The sequence below is a fragment of the Cydia pomonella genome, chromosome 23, assembly GCF_033807575.1.
Source record: "Cydia pomonella isolate Wapato2018A chromosome 23, ilCydPomo1, whole genome shotgun sequence".
Classification (NCBI taxonomy): Eukaryota; Metazoa; Arthropoda; class Insecta; order Lepidoptera; family Tortricidae; genus Cydia; species Cydia pomonella.
Genome location: NC_084725.1, coordinates 11,411,973 through 11,434,951, shown reverse-complemented (window position 1 = coordinate 11,434,951; position 22,979 = coordinate 11,411,973). Strand labels below are relative to the sequence as shown.

Below are 22,979 nucleotides of genomic sequence, written 5' to 3'. Positions count from 1 at the left end.
AATACACACAGTTCTATCTTCTAGAACTAACTTAGGCAGAGTTTTGAAACACTATGTCCGATAATGGTATCGAAATCGATGTAATGCTAAGTTCTGAGCTTAGCATCCTAGCGAAAGCTGGTCTGATACCTAGCATCTCAGAAGTTCTAGATAGACAGCTTCCTAGTGCACTAGAATATACACAGTTTTATCTTCTAGAACTAACTTTGGCAGAGTTTTGATAGATTATGTCCGAAAATAGTATCGATATCGAGATATTGCTAAGTTCTGAGCTTAGCATCCCAGCGAAAGCTGGTCTGATACCTAGCATCTCAAGAATTCTAGATAGCCAGCTTCCTAGTGCACTTGAATACAGACAGTTTTATCTTCTATAACGAAATTTCACCGTGTTTTGACAGACTTAGTCCGATACTACTCTGAAATTCGTGAAATTGCTGAGGTCTGGGCTTAGCATCCCAGAGAATGCATGTCTAATACCCAGGATCTCAGCAGTTCTAGATAGCCAGCTCCCCAGTTCATTAGCATCCACACAGTTCTATCTTCTAGAACTAAATTTGGTAGAGTTTTGATAGACTATGTCCGAAAATAGTATCGATATCGAGATATTGCAAAGTTCTGAGCTTAGCATCCCAGCCAATGCAGGTCTGGTACCCGGCATCTCAGCAGTTCTGGATAGCCAACTCCCTAGTGAACTAAAATACACACAGTTCTATCTTCTAGAACTAAGTTTGGCAGAGTTTTTAAAGACTATGTCCGATAATGGTATCGAAATCGATATAATGCTAAGTTCTGAGCTTAACATCCCAACGAAAGCTGGTCTGATACTTAGCATCTCAGAAGTTCTAGATAGACAGCTTCCTAGTGCACTAGAATATACACAGTTTTATCTTCTAGAACGAAATTTGGCAGAGTTTTGATGGATTATGTCCGAAAATAGTATCAATATCGAGATATTGCAAAGTTTTGAGCTTAGCATCCCAGCCAATGCAGGTCTGGTACCCGGCATCTCAGGAGTTCTGGATAGCCAGCTCCTTAGTGAACCAAAATACACGCAGTTCTATCTTCTAGAACTAATTTTGGTAGAGTTTTGATAGACTATGTCCGAAAATAGTATCGATATCGAGATATTGCAAAGTTCTGAGCTTAGCATCCCAGCCAATGCAGGTCTGGTACCCGGCATCTCAGCAGTTCTGGATAGCCAACTCCCTAGTGAACTAAAATACACACAGTTCTATCTTCTAGAACTAAGTTTGGCAGAGTTTTTAAAGACTATGTCCGATAATGGTATCGAAATCGATATAATGCTAAGTTCTGAGCTTAACATCCCAACGAAAGCTGGTCTGATACTTAGCATCTCAGAAGTTCTAGATAGATAGCTTCCTAGTGCACTAGAATACACACAGTTTTATCTTCTAGAACGAAATTTGGCAGAGTTTTGATGGATTATGTCCGAAAATAGTATCAATATCGAGATATTGCAAACTTTTGAGCTTAGCATCCCAGCCAATGCAGGTCTGGTACCCGGCATCTCAGGAGTTCTGGATAGCCAGCTCCTTAGTGAACCAAAATACACGCAGTTCTATCTTCTAGAACTAATTTTGGTAGAGTTTTGATAGACTATGTCCGAAAATAGTATCGATATCAAGATATTGCAAAGTTCTGAGCTTAGCATCCCAGCCAATACAGGTCTGGTACCTGGCATCTCAGCAGTTCTGGATAGCCAGCTCCTTAGTGAATTAAAATGCACACAGTTCTATCTTCTAGATCTAAATTTGGTAGAGTTTTGAAAGACTATATCTGAAAATGGTACAGAAATCGAGGTAATGCTAAGTTCTGAGCTAAGCATCCCAGCGAAAGCTGGTCTGATATATAACATCTCAAGAGTTCTAGATAGCCAGCTTCCTAAAGCACTTGAATACAGACAGGTCTGTCTTCTAGAACGAAATTTGGCTGAGTTTTGATAGACTATGTCCGAAAATAGTGTCGATATCGAGATATTGCAAAGTTCTGAGCTTAGCATCCCAGCCAATGCAGGCCTGGTACCTGGCATCTCAGCAGTTCTGGATAGCCAGCTCCCTATTGAACTAAAATACACACAGTTCTATCTTCTAGAACTAAATTTGGTAGAGTTTTGAAAGACTAAATCTGAAAATGGTATAGAAATCGAGGTAATGCTAAGTTCTGAGCTTAGCATCCCAGCGAAAGCTGGTCTGATACCTAGCATCTCAGAAGTTCTAGATAGCCAGCTTCCTAAAGCACTTGAATACACACAGTTCTGTCTTCTAGAACGAAATTTGGCAGAGTTTTGATAGACTATGTCCGAAAATATTATCGATATCGAGATATTGCAAAGTTCTGAGCTTAGCATCCCAGCCAATGCAGGTCTGGTACGCGGCATCTCAGCAGTTCTGGATAGCCAACTCCCTAGTGAACTAAAATACACACAGTTCTATCTTCTAGAACTAACTTAGGCAGAGTTTTGAAACACTATGTCCGATAATGGTATCGAAATCGATGTAATGCTAAGTTCTGAGCTTAGCATCCTAGCGAAAGCTGGTCTGATACCTAGCATCTCAAGAGTTCTAGATAGCCAGCTTCCTAGTGCACTTGAATACACACAGTTCTATCTTGTAGAACGAAATTTCACCGTGTTTTGACAGACATAGTCCGATACTATTCTGAAATTCGTGAAATTGCTAAGTTCTGGGCTTAGCATCCCAGTGAATGCAAGTCAAATACCCAGGACCTCAGCAGTTCTAGATAGTCAACTCCCTAATATATTAGCATCCACACAGTTCTATCTTCTAGAACGAAATTTGGCAGAGTTTTGATAGACTATGTCCGAAAATAGTATCGATATCAAGATATTGCTAAGTTCTGAGCTTAGCATCCCAGCCAATGCAGGTCTGGTACCTGGCATCTCAGCAGTTCTGGATAGCCAGCTCCTTAGTGAACTAAAATACACACAGTTCTTACTTCTAGATCTAAATTTGGTAGAGTTTTGAAAGACTATATCTGTAAAATCTTCGCTGGTCTCAGGTGTTGTCGAGGTGATAAATAAGAGTGGACTGTATAGTATAGACGCTGGTTTACTTCAAAAAATACAAGAATACAAAAAGTGGCAAAGTGAATAGTCGCTGGGGAATCGGACAACAACGGTAAGTTTTTAAAAGCTCTGTAAACTGTCAATGTTTCTGAATACAAAATTGCCATACTTAAATTTGAACATAGAGATTTGAATTATGCTTGAATTTATACAATTCATTGAATATTTTAATTACAAAATATGCCAATTGAATATAATTAATTATGAGATTATTTGTTTACATGAAATTGAACTTATATTAAAATTTACAAAGATTATTTTTTATTACACTCCGTAATTAGTTCCGTTATAACGAACAAGGATCAAAAATGCGTGCATTTTTGAACGTTTCGTAACAATATCTGAAAATGGTACAGAAATCGAGGTAATGCTAAGTTCTGAGCTAAGCATCCCAGCGAAAGCTGGTCTGATATATAACATCTCAAGAGTTCTAGATAGCCAGCTTCCTAAAGCACTTGAATACAGACAGTTCTGTCTTCTAGAACGAAATTTGGCAGAGTTTTGATAGACTATGTCCGAAAATAGTGTCGATATCGAGATATTGCAAAGTTCTGAGCTTAGCATCCCAGCCAATGCAGGCCTGGTACCCGGCATCTCAGCAGTTCTGGATAGCCAACTCCCTAGTGAACTAAAATACACACAGTTCTATCTTCTAGAACTAACTTTGGCAGAGTTTTGAAAGACTATGTCCGATAATGGTATCGAAATCGATGTAATGCTAAGTTCTGAGCTTAGCATCCCAGCGAAAGCTGGTCTGATACCTAGCATCTCAAGAGTTCTAGATAGCCAGCTTCCTAGTACATTACTATCCACACAGTTCTGTCTTCTAGAACGAAATTTGGCAGAGTTTTGATAGACTATGTCCGAAAATAGTATCGATATCGAGATATTGCAAAGTTCTGAGCTTAGCATCCCAGCCAATGCAGGTCTGGTACGCGGCATCTCAGCAGTTCTGGATAGCCAACTCCCTAGTGAACTAAAATACACACAGTTCTATCTTCTAGAACTAACTTTGGCAGAGTTTTGAAAGACCATGTCCGATAATGGTATCGAAATCGATGTAATGCTAAGTTCTGAGCTTAGCATCCCAGCGAAAGCTGGTCTAATACCTAGCATCTCAAGAGTTCTAGATAGCCAGCTTCCTAGTGCACTTGAATACACACAGTTCTATCTTCTAGAACGAAATTTCACCGTGTTTTGACAGACATAGTCCGATACTATTCTGAAATTCGTGAAATTGCTAAGTTCTGGGCTTAGCATCCCAGCGAATGCAAGTCAAATACCCAGGAACTCAGCAGTTCTAGATAGTCAACTCCCTAATAAATTAGCATCCACACAGTTCTGTCTTCTAGAACGAAATTTGGCAGAGTTTTGATAGACTATGTCCGAAAATAGTATCGATATCGAGATATTGCAAAGTTCTGAGCTTAGCATCCCAGCCAATGCAGGTCTGGTACCTGGCATCTCAGCAGTTCTGGATAGCCAGCTCCCTATTGAATTAAAACACACACAGTTCTATCTTCTAGAACTAAATTTGGTAGAGTTTTGAAAGACTAAATCTGAAAATGGTATAGAAATCGAGGTAATGCTAAGTTCTAAGCTTAGCATCCCAGCGAAAGCTGGTTTGATACCTAGCATCTCAGAAGTTCTAGATAGCTAGCTTCCTAAAGCACTTGAATACACACAGTTCTGTCTTCTAGAACGAAATTTGGCTGATTAAAACAAGAACTATTACTTTGCTAATCCGCGAGAAAATAACGTGTTAGTCAATCAGTGCTAACCCGCTATACTTACTTGCGTATTTTTACATGCAATTAATTAATTATTTGAAATTTGGCTGAGTTTTGATAGACTATGTCCGAAAATAGTGTCGATATCGAGATATTGCTAAGTTCTGAGCTTAGCATCCCAGCCAATGCAGGCCTGGTACCCGGCATCTCAGCAGTTCTGGATAGCCAGCTCCCTATTGACTTAAAATACACACAGTTCCATCTTCTAGAACTAAAGTTGGCAGAGTTTTGATACACTTTGTCCGAAAATAGTATCGATATCGAGATATTGCTTAGTTCTGAGTTTAACATCCCAGCCAATGCAGGTCTGATACCTGGTATCTCAGCAGTTCTTAAAAGCCAGTACTCTAGTGAACTAAAATACACATAGTTCTTTCTTCTAGAACGAAATTTGATATAGTCCTGATTGACAATGTCCGAAACTACTAAGTTCTGAGCTTCCCAGCCAATGCAAGTCTGATGCCTAAAATTTTAGCAGTTCTCAATAGTCAGCTCTCTAATGCACTAGAATCCATAAAGTTCTATCTTCTAGAACGAAATTTGTAGAGTTTTGATCGACTAGGTCCGAAAATAGTATTGTTATCGAGATATTACTAAGTTCTGATCTTAGCGTCCCAGCGAAAGCTGGTCTGATACCCAGCATCTCAGCAGTTCTAGTTAGCGATATTCCCGGTGTACTAGAACACACACAGTTTTATTTTCTAGAACGAAAGGACCATGGGCAACTTTGTATGGAACTTCGCCCCAAAACCAACACAGCTAAGAGTTAGGTCGTTAAATAGGTCTTTAAATCTACTTCATTTCGTTCTATAGGCATCAAGTTGAATTCCGTTGCAGAACTAAGATATTCATATGTTAGTCACTGTGAATACAATCTATCAGAAAACGGGTTACCTACTCAGAGAATACCGGTCATTAATCATTAGGATACCTAGGATATTTTGTAGTTACTCATCGGTTTTATTAAGTAACACAATTACTATTTACAGCAAGTTGTTATAAATAATAAATAAATAAAATATTATAGGACATTATTACATAAATTGACTAAGTCCCACAGTAAGCTCAATAAGGCTTGTATTGAGGGTACTTAGACAACGATATATGTAATATATAAATATTTATAAATACTTAAATACATAGAAAACACCCATGACTCAGGAACAAATATCCATGGTCATCACACGAATAAATGCCCTTACCAGGATTTGAACTCGGGACCATTAGCTTCGTAGGCAGGGTCACTACCCACTAGGCCAAACCGGTCGTCTCAGTCTGTTAGCCTGTTATCTCAGCTGTTTGCCAACATCGAGGACATGTGGCTTGAATATTATTAAATGCAACCTACAAATAAAACAATAAAAACTCAGTAGTAATAAAACAATATAAGTCAATATCGTAATGCATAGTAGAATGTGTATTTACCTCAATATGAGCATGTTCGTGTAGGTATTCTGCATTTCGAGGTTGTGCTTATGGTAATCTGTCTTCTAAAATATATCGACGCACTCGCAAAACCGAACGAGGACATAATACACAATAGCGTCCTTCTAATACCATAGTTATATATTATTAAACGGCAGGTGACATAGCTATTATAATTGAACACTTGAACATAGAACATAGGTACTCATATGTACCTAGAGTAGATAAAAGAGTTTTTGAACGGTTTTATATAGTAATAAAACATGATATTCCAGAAAAAAATACAAGTTAATCTAACGAATGTAGTATACGCCATATTCGGTAAGAATACGTTCGATATTCATAAATTTTGTTTTAACTACCCACCAGAATTATTATGTCTACAGAATTTTCATAGCTCGTATTCACGCTGACAAACATATGAATATCTCAGTTCTGCAATGGAATTCCATTATAGTGCCTATAGAATGAAATAAAGTAGATTTACAGTACATATGGTGCTAATTTACTGCACTAGTGCTAAAATTAGCATATTACGTTACTATGTCAAACATTTAAAGAGCCATATGTACTGTAAAACGTTGTACGATACATGTGCGAATATGTAATTCGCAACTCGTGTCGATTTAAAACACTCCCTTGGGTCGTGTTTTAATTTATCGCCACTCGTTTCGAATTTCCTATTATTCGCACTTGTATCGTAATGTACTATTGAAGACCTAATTAATGGCCCAACTCTCATGATTGTTGGTTTTGGGGCAATTTTGACGCAAGGTCCTTTCACCGAGTTTTAACAGACTAAGTTCGAAACTACTCTGAAATTTGTGAGGATACAAAAATTTGAGCTAGCATCCAAGCCAATGCAGATCTGATACCCAGCGTCTCGAGAGTTCTGATAAGCCCACTTCCTAGTGCATTAGAAAACTTACAGTTTCATCTTCTAAAGAGAAAATTGAGAAAGTTCTGAACGATTTTTATTCGAGTTAGTCTAAAAATCAAGTAAACGCTAAAGTTCTGAGCTAGCATCCCAGCCAATGCTGGTCTGATACCTAGCGTCTCAGCAGTTCTGGATAGCCAGCTCTTTTGTACACTAGACTCCACACAGTTCTATCTTCAAGAACGAAATTTGGCAGACTTTTGATAGACAAATTAGACAATGTCCGAAAATAGTATCGATATCGAGCTATTGCTAAGTTCTGAGCTTAGCATCCCAGCCAATGCAGGTCTGATACCTAACATCTCAGCAGTTCTAGATAGCCAGCTTCCTAGTGCACTAGAATACTTACAGTTTAACCTTCTAGAACGAAATTTCACCGTGTTTTGACAGATTTAGTCCAAAACTACTCGGAAAATCGTGAAATAACTAAGTTTTGAGCCATCCAAAGCTGGTCTGAATCTCAGCAGTTCTAGATCGCCAACTAGTGTACTAGAACACACATAGTTTTATCTTCTAGAACGAAATTTCATCGAGTTTTGACAGACTAAGTTCGAAACTACTCTGAAATTCGAGAAATTGTTAAGTGATACCTAACATCCATAATGATAATAGCCAGCTCTCTAGTGCACTAGAATCTGTGTGTCTAGAATGAAATTTCGCAGAGTTTCGACACACTATGTCCGAAAATAGTATCGTTTTGGAGATATTGCTAAGTTCTGAGCTTAGCATCCCAGGCAGTGCAGGTCTGATACCCAGCTTCTCAGCAGTTCTGGATAGCCAGCTCCCTAGTGAACTAAAAACACACAGTTCTACCTTCTAGAACTAAATTTGGCAGAGTTTTGAAAGACTATGTCCGAAAATTGTATCGAAATCGAGGAATGCCTAAGTTCTGAGCTAGCATCCCAGCCAATGCCGGTCTGATACTTAGTATCACAGCAGTTCTGGATAGATAGCTTCCACGTGCACTAGAATCCACACAGTTTTATCTTCTAGAAGAAAATTTCAACGAGTTTTGATAGACTTAGTCCGAAACTACTCTGAAAATCGTGAAATTGCTAAGTTTTGAGCTAGCATCCAAGCCAATGCAGGTCTGATAGCTAGCATCTGAACACCTACGGATAGCCAGCTCCTTAGTGAACTAGAGTACTTACAGTTGTATTTTCTAGACTGAAATTTGATACAGTTTTGATAGACTATGTCCGTAACTACACTGAAAATCCAGCATCCGAAAATAGTATGGAAATCGAAATATTACTTATTTCTGAGCTTAGCATCCTAGCCACTGCAGGTCTGATACCTAGCATCTCAGCAGTTACAGATAGCCAAATCTCTTGTGCACTATAATATATACAGTTCTAACTTCCAGAACAAAATTTGACAGAGTTTTGATAGAGTGTGTCCGAAAATAGTATCGATATCGAGATATTGTTAAGTTCTGAGCTTAGCATCCCAGCCAATGCAAGTCTGATACCTAGAGCATCTCAGCAGTTCTGGATAGCCAGCTTCCTAGTGCATATATATCATATATCATTTGAAAACAAAAATACTTTTATTTACGTAAAAAGAGTTAAAACTAAATCTCTTAAAAGAATATTTGTGTGATTTGTGTGAAATATTTAAAAACCTATTCTTTCTCGTTTGCGCTTTATTCTTGCAAATAATGTCCTACACTTATATTTGAATTTAAAAAAAAAACTTATTTTCAGACATTCTTCAGTCTAGGACATTATTTGCAAGAATAAAGCGCAAATGAGAAAGAATAGGTTTTTAAATATTTCACACAAATCACACAAATATTCTTAAATTTCTTCTTCTTATATTTTAATATATGATGAAAAACGCTCCAAAATTGGTAAAGCCGTTTTTAAGATACAAGTTTCAGAAGTTGGCTTACTTTTATTTGTATGGAAGTTTTGTCTTTATAAGTCCAAAGAGCGTGTAATTAGTAAATTTTATAATAATTTGCTTTTTGTTCACTTGTTAGAATAGAATAGATTTTGAACTAATGCTACGGATTCCACTCACGTGTTTTTAGTCACTCGCGCGACATGTTTCGGACTTCGGCGAGTGACTAAAAACACACGAGTGAAATCCGTAGAATTAGTTTAATGTTAGTATAACTCACGACAGTTAATTTCGGAAATAGATTTTATTTGTATGATTGTACACTGTCATATTTGGACCCGGGTACGTCCTTAAACTACGTCCACAAGAGAGGTATGGGCATTGTGAATGTCATCTCGCTTTGTGTGGTAGGGCACAGCCAGCGGATGTCATTCCAGAATCTAGAGCAGAGCCCAACTGGGGAAGTACCTCCACCTTACAGAAAACCGCAGCCAAATAACACTAGACCCTACTCATAGTGTTGTGTTCCTGCCGGTGAGTAAGGTTGCCAGAGCTCAACGAGGGTGGGAGGGGGTTAGGGTCGGCAACGCGCATGTAACTCCTCTGGAGTTGCAGGCGTACATAGGCTACGGATACTGCTTACCATCAGGCGGGCCGTATGCTTGTTTGCCACCGACATAGTATAAAAAAAAAAAAATTACCTAAAACGAATGATTTACACATAACAATGAGCAAAACCAGAAAATATAAGTCAATATAAGTCTATGTAAGTTACGCGTTACATGTTACACGTTTTGGTATTTGTAAGTAGTCACTAATTAAAAATCTTCATGTCAATTAAACTAGGCCAACTTCTGGAACATAAATTTTTATAAAAAGCGGCCAGTGCGACTCGGACTCGCCCATGAAGGGTTCCGTACCATTTATGACGTATTAAAAAAAACTACTTATTAGATCTCGTTCAAACCAATTTTCCTTGAAAGTTTGCATGGTAATGTATATCATTTTTTTTTTCTATTCGGTTTAGAAAAAAATCATATTAGAAACCTCAATATCATTTTTAAAGACCTATCCATAGATACCCCACACGTATGGGTTTGATGAAAAAAGATTTTTTGAGTTTCAGTTGTAAGTATGGGGAACCTCCAAAATTTATTGTGTTTTTTTTCTATTTTTATGTAAAAAATATTAATGCTGTTCATAGAATACATCTACATACCAAGTTTGAACAGTATAGCTCTTATAGTTTCGGAAAAAAGTGGCTGTGACATAATCGGACAGACAGACGGACATGACGAATCTATAAGGGTTCCGTTTTTTGCCATTTGGCTACGGAACCCTAAAAAGTACTTAAATGATTTTGATGCGGTTTTCAGTTTTCGATAAGAAATATGTTTGACTTTATAATAAAGTACTTAATAGTAGATATTTTCCAACGTGGAAGACACTTTTTGAAAAATAAAGCGTCAAAAAGTTTTGTTTTTATTTGAATACTTTAATACTAAATTCCTTTAAAAATATTTTGTGTATATTTTTTTACATAAAACAAAGCTATTTTCTTTCGATTGACACAAAATGTATCTTAATCGAATGATTTGTGAAGCTTGTAGATTTTTTTTCTTTTTTTGAACAGACCTCACTTTACCTTGGCTCCCAAGGGACGAAATTACGGGTGCTTCAAAAAAAAATCGTTTTATTAGGTCTCCACTATCATCGTGTAAAGTGCCTTGCTTCCATCTCAAAATGTAGCTTTTTGACAAAAAAGCTCGATAGCCAGTAAGATTATAAGTTCCGAGTTTTATAATTATATTATAAGCATAGATGGAATTACTAATTTTGTTATTTCGCACGTCATGTACATTACGCAGTTTCTACCTGTGGAAACTTGTAATTACATAACTTAATGCTTCTATTTCGAAACCTATTTTGTTACTTTAACTGTAAATTTTCCTATGAAATAAAATAAAAATCGAGTAAATGCTAAGTTTTGGGCTTATAACGTTCAGAACTGCTGAAGTGCTGGGTATCAGAACTGCATTAGCTGGGATGCCAAGCTCTAAACTTTCAATAGGGAGTATTACTGCAATGTTCTGCCGCCAGAATGCAGCACTAGCACCTTTCGCAAACCATAGAGTAACTACATAGAGTACTATGCCTTAAGCTGTGTAATGACGTGTATTCACAGATAATAAAATATGACATTGACGTATCACCGGGAAACGCGAAAATCCAAATTTAGCTATCTGCCTCTTCATCGCTCGAATATGCAAGAGTTATAGATAGGTTAGATGACGAAATTTCGGTTTTTCTTGTTTTGCGGTAGATCCTCAGATCGTGATGGATTGTAGTAGTGGCGCCTCCTACGCAGAGTTTCGCGGAATATTCCGTATAGACTGCTAAATTTCGTTGTAGAAGATAAAACTGTGTGTATTCCAGTTCACTATCGATAACTTTTGACATGCTGAGTATTAGACCTGCATTGGCTGGGATGTTAGCTATAAACTTAGCATATAATCATTTCCTAGATTTTCAGAATAGTTTCGGACATAGACTATCAATATATTGTTAAATTTCGTTCTAATCGATAGAACTGTATGTATTCTAGTGCAATAGGGAGCTGGCTATCCGGAAATACTGAGACGCAGGGTGTCACACCTGAATTGGCTGGAATGCTAAGCTTATGCTAAGCTCGATTTTCAGAGTAGTTTCGGACATAATCAAAACTCTGTCAAATTTCGGTTTAGACGATAAAACTGTGTGGATTCTAGTGCACTAGTAAGGTGGCTATCTAGAACTTTTGAGATGTACTGCTGGGTATCAGACTAGCATTGGCTGGGATGCTAAGCTCAGAACTTAGCATTACCTCGATATCGATACTATTTTCGGACATAGTCTATGAAAACTCTGCCAAATTTAGTTCTAGAAGACAAAACTGTGTGTATTCAAGTGCTTTAGGAAGCTGGCTATCTAGAACTTCTGAGATGCTAGGTGTCAGACCAGCTTTCGCTGGGATGCTAATTTCAGAACTTAGCATTACCTCGATTTCTATACCATTTTCAGATATAGTCTTCCAAAACTCGGCCAAATTTAGTTCTAGAAGATAGAACTGTGTGTATTTTAGTTCACTAGAGAGCTGGCTATCCAGAACTGCTCAGATGCCGGGTACCAGACCTGCATTGGCTGGGATGCTAAGCTCAGAACTTTGCAATATCTCGATATCGATACTATTTTCGGAGATAGTCTATCAAAACTCTTCCAAATTACGTTCTAGAAGACAGAACTGTGTGGATAGTGTGAACTAGGGAGCTATCTATCTAGAACTGCTGAGATTTTGGGTATTAGACTTGCATTCGCTGGGATGCTAAGCTCAGAACTTAGTATTACCTCGATTTCTATACCATTTTCGGACATAGTCTATCAAAACTCTGCCAAATTTCGTTCTAGAAGACAGAACTGTGTGGATGCTAATGTACTAGGAAGTTGACTATCTAGAACTGCTGAGGTCCTGTGTATTAGACTTGCATTCGCTGGGATGCTAAGCCCAGAACTTAGCAATTTCACGAATTTCAGAGTAGTATCGGACTAAGTCTGTCAAAACACGGTGAAATTTTGTTCTAGAAGATAAAAGTGTGTGTATTCTAGTGCACTAGGAAGTTGGCTATCTAGAACTCTTGAGATGCTAGATATCAGACCAGCTTTCGCTGGGATGCTAAGCTCTCTTAGCATTACCTCGATTTCTATACCATTTTCAGACATAGTCTTTCAAAACTCTACCAAATTTAGTTCTAGAAGATAGAACTGTGTGTATTTTAGTTCACTAAGGAGCTGGCTATTCAGAACTGCTGAGATGCCGGGTACCAGACCTGCATTGGCTGGGATGCTAAGCTCAGAACTTTGCAATATCTCGATATCGATACAATTTTCGGACATAGTCTTACCAAACTCTACCAAATTTAGTTCTAGAAGATAGAACTGTGTGTATTTTAGTTCACTAGGAAGCTGGCTATCTAGAACTGCTGGGATGCTGGGTATCAGACCAGCACTGGCTGGGATGCTAGCTCAAAAACTAAGCAATTTCATTGTTTTCCGAGTAATTTTGGACTAAGTCTGTCAAAACACGGTGAAATTTTGTTCTAGAAGATAAAACTGTGTGTATTCTAGTGCATTAGGAAACTGGCTATATAGAACTCTTGAGATGCTAGGTATCAGACTAGCTTTCACCGGGATGCTAAGCTCCGAACTTAGTATTACCTCGATTTCGATACCTATATCGGACAGTCCTCCAAAACTCGGCCAAATTTAGTTCTACAAGATAGAACTGTGTGTATTTTAGTTTACTAGGGAGCTGGCTATCCAGAACTGCTGAGATGCCGGGTACCAGACCTGCATTGGCTGGGATGCTAAGCTCAGAACTTAGCATTACCTCGATATCGATACTATTTTCGTACATAGTCTATCAAAACTCTGCCAAATTTCGTTCTAGAAGACAGAACTGTGTGTATTCAAGTGCTTTAGGAAGCTGGCTATCTAGAACTGCTGGGATGCTGGGTATCAGACCAGCACTGGCTGGGATGCTAGCTCAAAAACTAAGCAATTTCATTATTTTCCGAGTAATTTTGGACTAAGTCTGTCAAAACACGGTGAAATTTTGTTCTAGAAGATAAAACTGTGTGTATTCTAGTGCATTAGGAAACTGGCTATATAGAACTCCTGAGATGCTAGGTATCAGACTAGCTTTCACTGGGATGCTAAGCTCCGAACTTAGTATTACCTCGATTTCGATACCTATATCGGACAGTCCTCCAAAACTCGGCCAAATTTAGTTCTACAAGATAGAACTGTGAGTATTTCAGTTCACTAGGGAGCTGGCTATCCAGAACTGCTGAGATGCCGGGTACCAGACCTGCATTGGCTGGGATGCTAAGCTCAGAACTTCGCATTACCTCGATATCGATACTATTTTCGGACATAGTCTATCAAAACTCTGCCAAATTTCGTTCTAGAAGACAGAACTGTGTGTATTCAAGTGCTTTAAGAAGCTGGCTATCTAGAACTTCTGAGATGCTAGGTGTCAGACCAGCTTTCGCTGGGATGCTAAGCTCAGAACTTAGCATTACCTCGATTTCTATACCATTTTCAGATATAGTGTTCCAAAACTCGGCCAAATTTAGTTCTAGAAGATAGAACTGTGTGTATTTTAGTTCACTAGGGAGCTGGCTATCCAGAACTGCTGAGATGCCGGGTACCAGACCTGCATTGGCTGGGATGCTAAGATCAGAACTTTGCAATATCTCGATATCGATACTATTTTCGGAGATAGTCTATCAAAACTCTGCCAAATTACGTTCTAGAAGACAGAACTGTGTGGATAGTAATGAACTAGGGAGCTATCTATCTAGAACTGCAGAGATTTTGGGTATTAGACTTGCATTCGCTGGGATGCTAAGCTCATAACTTAGCATTCACTCGGCTCCATAAAATTAAAAAATCATTCATGGGTAATTGTGTGAGATTTTATAATAAACTTCCAAACCATATTACTGAGTTATCAATTAATAAGTTTAAGAATCATGTAAAGCGTTAACTTATTTCTAAAGCTTATTATACCACACAAGACTACATGAATGATAAAACAACGTGGGATTAATTGTGATTCGAAATGATTAATTATTTATTATATTTGAATAATGATGATGAAATGGATATTCCAATGCATGTATTTCCTTTATTGTTTTTATTATACATTTTTTGACATTTAGAATTTATTCTAGAAACAATCTAGACTAGTATTTTTTATACATTTTTTTTGTATGACTATATTTTGTGAAATTTTTAGTATTAAAATTGATCTAAGAATTATATTCATTAGTATTATATATGGAATAATATTTACAACATCAATAAATTGCTCTGATAATTAGCTTAAGATAATTATATGTAATACTATCTTACTATTCATAAGTGCTTGTTGCTAGGCCTACATGAATAAAGTATATTTTGAATTGAATTGAATTACCTCGATTTCTATACCATTTTCGGACATAGTCTATCAAAACTCTGCCAAATTTCGTTCTAGAAGACAGAACTGTGTGGATGCTAATGTACTAGGGAGTTGACTATCTAGAACTGCTGAGGTCCTATGTATTAGACTTGCATTCGCTGGGATGCTAAGCCCAGAACTTAGCAATTTCACGAATTTCAGAGTAGTATCGGACTAAGTCTGTCAAAACAAGGTGAAATTTCGTTCTAGAAGATAAAACTGTGTGTATTCTAGTGCACTAGGAAGCTGGCTATCTAGAACTCCTGAGATGCTAGGTATCAGACCAGCTTTCGCTGGGATGCTAAGCTCAGAACTTAGCATTACCTCGATTTCTATACCATTTTCAGACATAGTCTTTCAAAACTCTACCAAATTTAGTTCTAGAAGATAAAACTGTGTGTATTTTAGTTCACTAGGGAGCTGGCTATCCAGAACTACTGAGATGCCGGGTACCAGACCTGCATTGGCTGGGATGCTAAGCTCAGAACTTTGCAATATCTCGATATCGATACAATTTTCGGACATAGTCTTACAAAACTCTACCAAATTTAGTTCTAGAAGATAGAACTGTGTGTATTTTAGTTCACTAGGAAGCTGGCTATCTAGAACTGCTGGGATGCTGGGTATCAGACCAGCACTAGCTGGGATGCTGGCTCAAAAACTAAGCAATTTCATTATTTTCCGAGTAATTATGGACTAAGTCTGTCAAAACACGGTGAAATTTTGTTCTAGAAAATAAAACTGTGTGTATTCTAGTGCATTAGGAAACTGGCTATATAGAACTCCTGAGATGCTAGGTATCAGACTAGCTTTCACTGGGATGCTAAGCTCCGAACTTAGTATTACCTCGATTTCGATACCTATATCGGACAATCTTCCAAAACTAGGCCAAATTTAGTTCTAGAAGATAGAACTGTGTGTATTTTAGTTCACTAGGGAGCTGGCTATCCAGAACTGCTGAGATGCCAGGTACCAGACCTGCATTGGCTGGGATGCTAAGCTCAGAACTTTGCAATATCTTGATATCGATACTATTTTCGGACATAGTCTATCAAAACTCTGCCAAATTTCGTTCTAGAAGACAGAACTGTGTGGATAGTAATGAACTAGGGAGCTGGCTATCTAGAACTGCTGAGATCCTGGGTATTAGACATGCATTCTCTGGGATGCTAAGCCCAGAACTTAGCAATTTCACGAATTTCAGAGTAGTATCGGACTAAGTCTGTCAAAACACTGTGAAATTTCGTTCTAGAAGATAAAACTGTGTGTATTCTAGTGCACTAGGAAGCTGGCTATTTAGAACTCCTGAAATGCTAGGTATTAGACCAGCTTTCGCTGGGATGCTAGCTCAAAACTTAACATTTACTCGATTTTTAGACTATTTCGAACAAAAATCCTTCGGAACTTTTTCAATTTTCATTCTAGAAGATAAAACTGTGTGTTTTCTAATGCACTAGGGAGCGGGCTATCTAGAACTGCTGAGATGCTGGGTATCAGATCTGCATCGGCTGGGATGCGATGCTCAGAGCTTAGCATTTACTGGATTTCAAGACTATTTTCGGACAATTTCTATCAAAACTCTGTCAAATTTCGTTCTAGAAGATAGAACTGTATGTATTCTAATGCACTAGGGGGCTGGCTATCCAGAACTCCTGAGATGCTGGCTATCAAACCTTGGATTTCAGCTCGAACTTAGTTTTAGTTAGAAGAAACCTACAATTTTGTTTGATGTTCGTATCCCATACATATATGAAAAAAATTTTTTTTACAGTTTTGACTAGAACTCATTATAGATCGCCTAGAAATGTTACTAGCTTCCATTTAAATGCTATTTTGAGGCTGTGGAGTGGATAACGGCTGGGATGCTAGTGTGTCAAAATGGGAAGTTAGCATCTCATTTTCAATTTTCATTTTTTTCGCGTAAATAAGTAGAACTATTTAAAAAAACTACCTAGAACTATAGAACTATTAGGGATGCTACTAGAACTCTTAAGAAAACTTGAGATGCTAGCACTTGATATGCTAGGTTCACAGACACAAAAGAAACCAGTTCTTGTTATTTCTAATAGTTAACAAAAGGTGTACAATTTCATCGACTAAATCTATCAATTTGACCTTTTTGCGACTAAAATCGAAAACGGCCTCTTAAGTGAAGTACACCCTGTCGGGTGGCTGCCTCTGCGTGCATCCCATGACACGGGCAAGAGCAACATACGCTCGGTGTCCACTTTAAATCTCATTAAAGGGTCAAAAGGGCCTCTACGCCTCAGTTTTCGGAACACCATTGTTTCGTGATGCGTACATACAAATAATTTTAATAAATAGAAAGCCCTATTTCCGTACAATTGTTCCTCATTGTTTGTTGTTCCAAGTAGTTTAAAGCGGATACTTTTTATGCATCAGCATTTTGATTGGATGGGCCGTTTCGCTAATTGGTAGCATGCTACATTCCTCTGATGGCATTGTATCTCAGACCTGAAGGGGTACTGCGAATGTATCTTCCTAAAGTATTCACAGGCATTTCCTATAGTTTACTGTAATATTTATAGATTCATTAGTGCCAATAAAGAAGTTATTAAAATGATATTTTTAGAACACGTTGATACGAATCATCTTCAGTTTTGATTTTTGCGTCAGAAGTGAGAGTAGCAATCCGTGTTGTGATTTTAGTGTGTGATATTTTTATGGGAAAGTGTTGTTAGTGAAACTGTACTTTAATATTTTAAAAAGGATGACGCTTAAATATATTGCCTGTTTTATGGTAAGTGTTTCTGAGCATTGTTTACTAACATTTTAATTATCGACAGCGTTTGTACCTATCGAGAATATTATCATCTCTATATTTAAGAGATTCCGATAAATATACGAAGAATCCATTATTGTGATCCGAATTTCAGACCCTTGTCGCGCGTGATATGACATGATACAGGAAAAGTCACTTTCTGAAACCGTGCGTCAGTGAAACGAGCACTATATCATGTCTTGTCATACGCCATGCCCAAATTATATGAAACTGTTTAAAGGGTTACAAAAATACAAACAAATCTACACTAAGATTGCTAGTATAGATTTAGATATAAAATACACTATAAATTATCTTAAACTAATGTAGACAAATTTATATTATGATCGTCAGTTTTATTTACATTACATTATTTAATAAATTAATACATACAATTGTTTATATAAACAGTCTAAGGAAATAATACGAGTACCTATATCCTAATCATCGTCATGTTCAAGTTATATAATGCCTCGTTTACTAAAATTTTCTCGACTATTTTTTAAAGCTAAGCTATAAAGAACATTTCCATAAAGTTCTTGTGAGATTAACCGGTTCAGAACGATAAAAACCGGTTTCTTCCTATGTGGGTGTCTTTGTTTACGCGGCACACCACCAGGCCGGACGGCCGTATTGTCGCTCGTCGAATAAACCGGTTCTTAAAACGTTGGCGTTCTTATGAAAGTTCGGAGTGAAACCAAAGTAAACCGGTATTTACCGCTATTTTAAAAAACCGGTTCCGATCCGTGGTACCGGCTTCTGAAGGTGCATTCAGGTAGGGTGTTTACCAGTTCCAGTCACAGATTTTAATATTAAAAAGGATCCTAAAACCAAACTAGCTCTCCTGTTCCTCCGTTGCCTTGTTGACACAGCAATGTTTGGCTGCTATAAATAATTGCTTAGCCATTTTCCAATTATCTATGTTTACCCGGAGATAATCCGATAGCTATAGCAAACAGCAGATTCAAGGCTAGGGAAGATTAAGCTTCATCTTCAGTAGCAATTAGACTTTCTTACTCTTTACGTAGCTAGTAGCAGTTAGATTATCCGAAACCTAGTGAATATTTATTCTCATAGGTGTTATAAGTGACGTTCAAACAATTTGAAAAAAAAATTACATGTTTCTTGCTAAGTTCTTCTTCTTCAATCTAGCGTTTTCCCGGCCTAGCGCCAGGGTCCGCTACGTTACAAAATGTTTTTTTTTTAATGTTTATCGATGTATTTAAAACAAAAAATGTTCTGCTCAAAAATATCTGCGGCTTCCTAATTACAAAAGTACATACCTATTAAAAAGTTATAAAATATAAAATAATAAAAGTTGAATGATTTTGACAAGGAGATGAAAATAAAAGAACAATAGGAAAATATACACTAATAAAATAACCCTGAATAGAAACGATCATTTAAAAATCCGAATTCCGAATATAACTTTCTATTAATCGATTTGAAAACTGAAAATGAAAGACGGTACGGAATTTAAGAGCAGGTTTAATTCAGAAGTGCAAGAATTTATCTTGGCTTTTAGTTAAGACCCTTGCAAAAACTGGGATGGACCAGGATGAAATGGTTGAAAGGGGGAGTCGAGTGGTGGTATGTGTTCCTTATATTTAAGCCTTTTTAATTAACATATATTAAACACCTTTTTCTGATTTATAAGAAAAACCTACATTTCAAAATTTTTGAATCAAGTTTTTGATGGTTTAAATAGTTTATAGTGTGGAAAAAGAAACTTTAAGTAAGTATTTAAAATAAATCATGAAAGTGAATCGTTTTATTTTAATGTAGATTGTAATCAATACATTTTATAGTGTATTTATTACTTATAAGTAAAACGCAACTGCAATCAAGTGAAACACAAATCATACTTTTATGCTTACTGACTCAATCTCATATTTCTTTTTTTTAATACCACGTCGGTGGCAAACAAGCATACGGCCCGCCTGATGATAAGCAGTCACCGTCAGCAACTCCAGAGGTGTTCCATGCGCGTTGCCGACAAACAAATCATTTATAAATAGCGTCCGTGTTTAGACCTTATTAAAGCTAGTCCAGACGGGATGATCAAATCGACCAATTGGCGTCAATCTCCAATTTAAACACCAATTTTAGATTTAGGGTGAAATTTGAGCGCTCTTGAATAAAAAAAAAATGCCTCCAAACGTATTCTTGCGTCCGTGCACCTTCATTTATCGGTCATAATCGGCGATCAAAATATGCGAGCAAAGTTGGTGTTTGCGTCCGCACGGCCTGATTTGATCAGACTCCAGATTGGAGAAAAATTGTTTCCGTCTGGACTGGCCTTAACGTGATTGTTAATATCATATAAGCTCCTGTCACCAGACTATTTATAGTGTGTACTGAGATCATAAAGTCTTATAAGAACTATAAATTTTCTGGACAGCTTTATTAAGCCTCATTAATATGTATTGGGATTGTTAAGTTTTTGTAATTTCAAGTTTAGGTATTAATAGAGCAAGATTCCAGAGTCGCCACACCTTACTTATTTTCTCAGGACTAAAATGTATGGGATAATATAGTGTTAGTAATTAGTATGTATTTTTAATGTCTGCATACTTGGTACAAGGTGCTAAAGTTTGGTAAAAATATTACTAACTTTTCTTAATTTCTAATTGCTGATTTTGATGGATGTTCTAGAAAATATTGTTAAAAATTGATAATCAACATTGCCAGATATATATCGCCGGCGATAACTTTTACCAGACGCTTTAAAGCTGTCAAAAAGATATTGTAACTTTACTTATATTCTCACTCTTGATTATTATATATCTAAAAAGGGAACTATTACAAACCGTTTTGTAAGTAGCCAGACCAATTGGAGGGCCCAACAATACGCCAGACCCACATAAAGTTTCACACAGACACACATATAAACTTAATGTAACTATGTTTGTACAGGTCAAATCTTGCAAGTTAAATTTCACCTACTTCTCAGTTTCGGATGAAGCTGAAAATTTGCATATGTATGTCGGGTGGCAATGTAATATTATGGTACGGTTGATCTAATCTGAAGATAGAGACAAGTGGCCATAGGAACTGTGATAAAACAACGCAACCTAATTGTGTTCGAATGACGATGTGGAAAGAAAAGTACAGTCAGCGATAAAAGGTTTTATCTAAAACGAAATTTTTGGCAAAAACTTTTTTCCTGCTTAGCTCCGGGCACAGGGTCTCAAATACATTCTCGCAAAGATCTAAGAAGCTTACAAATCAACCTCTATTCCAGATGTATGGCCGCTACCAACGCGACCTAAGTGAAGCAGCGCGAGAAGAAGCCCGCCGGCTGCGACGCCTGCGCAAGCGGCGGCGAAAAGACGACAAACTGCGACAGAAGGAGTTAGAGGCGACGGGGAAAAGCCGGCCGAATGGGAAGTTCGTCAAAGTGCTAGGTGAGTTACAGACAAGACTGAAACAGATATGTGTAACCTTTAGTGGAAAAACGAAAAGCTGTTGCAAACGGCCGAAGGATAAGGTTCGTCAAAATGCCTAGTAGTCCCGAATCTCTAGAACTGTGTCGTATGCATAATTTAGAACGCAGTTTGACTTCTGATACATGTAGTGGAGTTTCATTGGCTACAAAAAAATCAATGTTGTCAGGCTGAATAGTGGTGTCATTTGCACCACCAGCCCCTTAAATTTTCCCATTACAATTCTCATACATTGACCATACAAATACTCACACCTTTTTGATAAATTGGACTTAGGTATTTTAGTCTATTATCTCCTAGTGTAATTGCACAACTTTATTTATATTGGTATAAAGGAGGGTGGGCAAATTGGTCTATTTGACCAATAAGGGCAAGCGATATGTCAGTGGATAGATTATTCTAAGTTGTAAAAATTTTACTATGGCAGGTAAAAGTTTTACAACTTAAGCCGAAAAAAGTAGTGTGAGTTGAAATTACATTATATATTTTCTTTTCGATATTAAGTTCCTGTCTCGCAGATCGTGAACGTTTTGTTTTTGTCGATGATTTATTGTCACAATGTTTGAGTTTTTTATTCGTTTTCTTACATTTTTTTAAACAGAGATTTGGCAAGTCTCGCCATACAAAAAAATGGAGTGTATATAAAATTTCCAATGGTATATCGCTTATTCTTATTGGTTCATTCATCCGCCATCTTTTGAAGTAGGTTTTGTTACACAGTTCTTTTACAGATCCTCCTCTATGAATGACAAAACTCAATCATAGAGGAGTATGGCTACTGCGTAATTATATAGGTGCATCCAAATCGAGCGAATGTGCCGCTCGCTCGTCGTTAGCGAACCTCGACCGCACATTGTAATACAAAGTGCACGCGAGCAGTTAGTGATCTTTGCGCAAATGACTCGTTCACATTCGCCAGATCTGGATGAACTTTAGCGCCGTTCTTAAAGGGGCTTAACAGTCCGCCGGAAGGTATCGGCCTGTCAGTTAGAACAAAAAGTTGATACTTCCGAACAACTGACAGGCCGATATCAGCCGGCGGTCTATTAATCAGTGGACCCCTTTAGTGGGTCTTCCGCTTACTAGTTATAAGATTAATAGGGACCACGTTTTTAGGTCTGAACTTAACAAAGGTGAATTGTTCCAGGCTACGTATGGCGGCACACGTTCGCCCGGCTAGGGGAAGACTGGGTGTTCTTAGCTGCCCTGGGTATCATCATGGCCGTTCTTAACTTCGCTATGGACAGAGGAATTGCCATCTGCAATAATGGTAAATATTATAATAGTTTACCTATATTTGGAGGGTTATTTGGCACAGTTAATTTATAATTGACGCAACAAGCAAGAGTGAATAGGCACCGAAGTACTGAGTTCCATCTTAGGCTCTGTCTTCACTTTCCATCAGGTGTGACAAAGGCCAATCATCGATCATTTTATAAAAAAAAAAAAAAACAAACAAATTTCGGTGTCATGTTAAATAGTAACAATACCGGTCGAGAATAATCAGCTTTATGTCTATAAATCACATTATAACCGTAGTAATAGGTAATATAATCGTGGAACTAATTCTGTTGGTCTCTGTTACCTTTTCACGGCTAAACATCTGAA

At 37.5% G+C, this 22,979-nt stretch overlaps 1 protein-coding gene across 1 annotated transcript in view; it reads left to right on the top strand.

The window, feature by feature from the left end:
• The window catches only part of LOC133530608 (chloride channel protein 2), a gene marked incomplete at its 3' end in the record, with an annotated part of 137,841 nt that overhangs the window by 90,696 nt on the left and 24,166 nt on the right, over positions 1–22,979 (top strand). The window contains exons 2-3 of the mRNA XM_061868594.1: positions 21,170–21,332; positions 22,519–22,641. Of these exons, the coding sequence (XP_061724578.1) occupies positions 21,170–21,332; positions 22,519–22,641 (286 nt within the window). The remainder of the gene's footprint in view (positions 1–21,169; positions 21,333–22,518; positions 22,642–22,979) is intronic.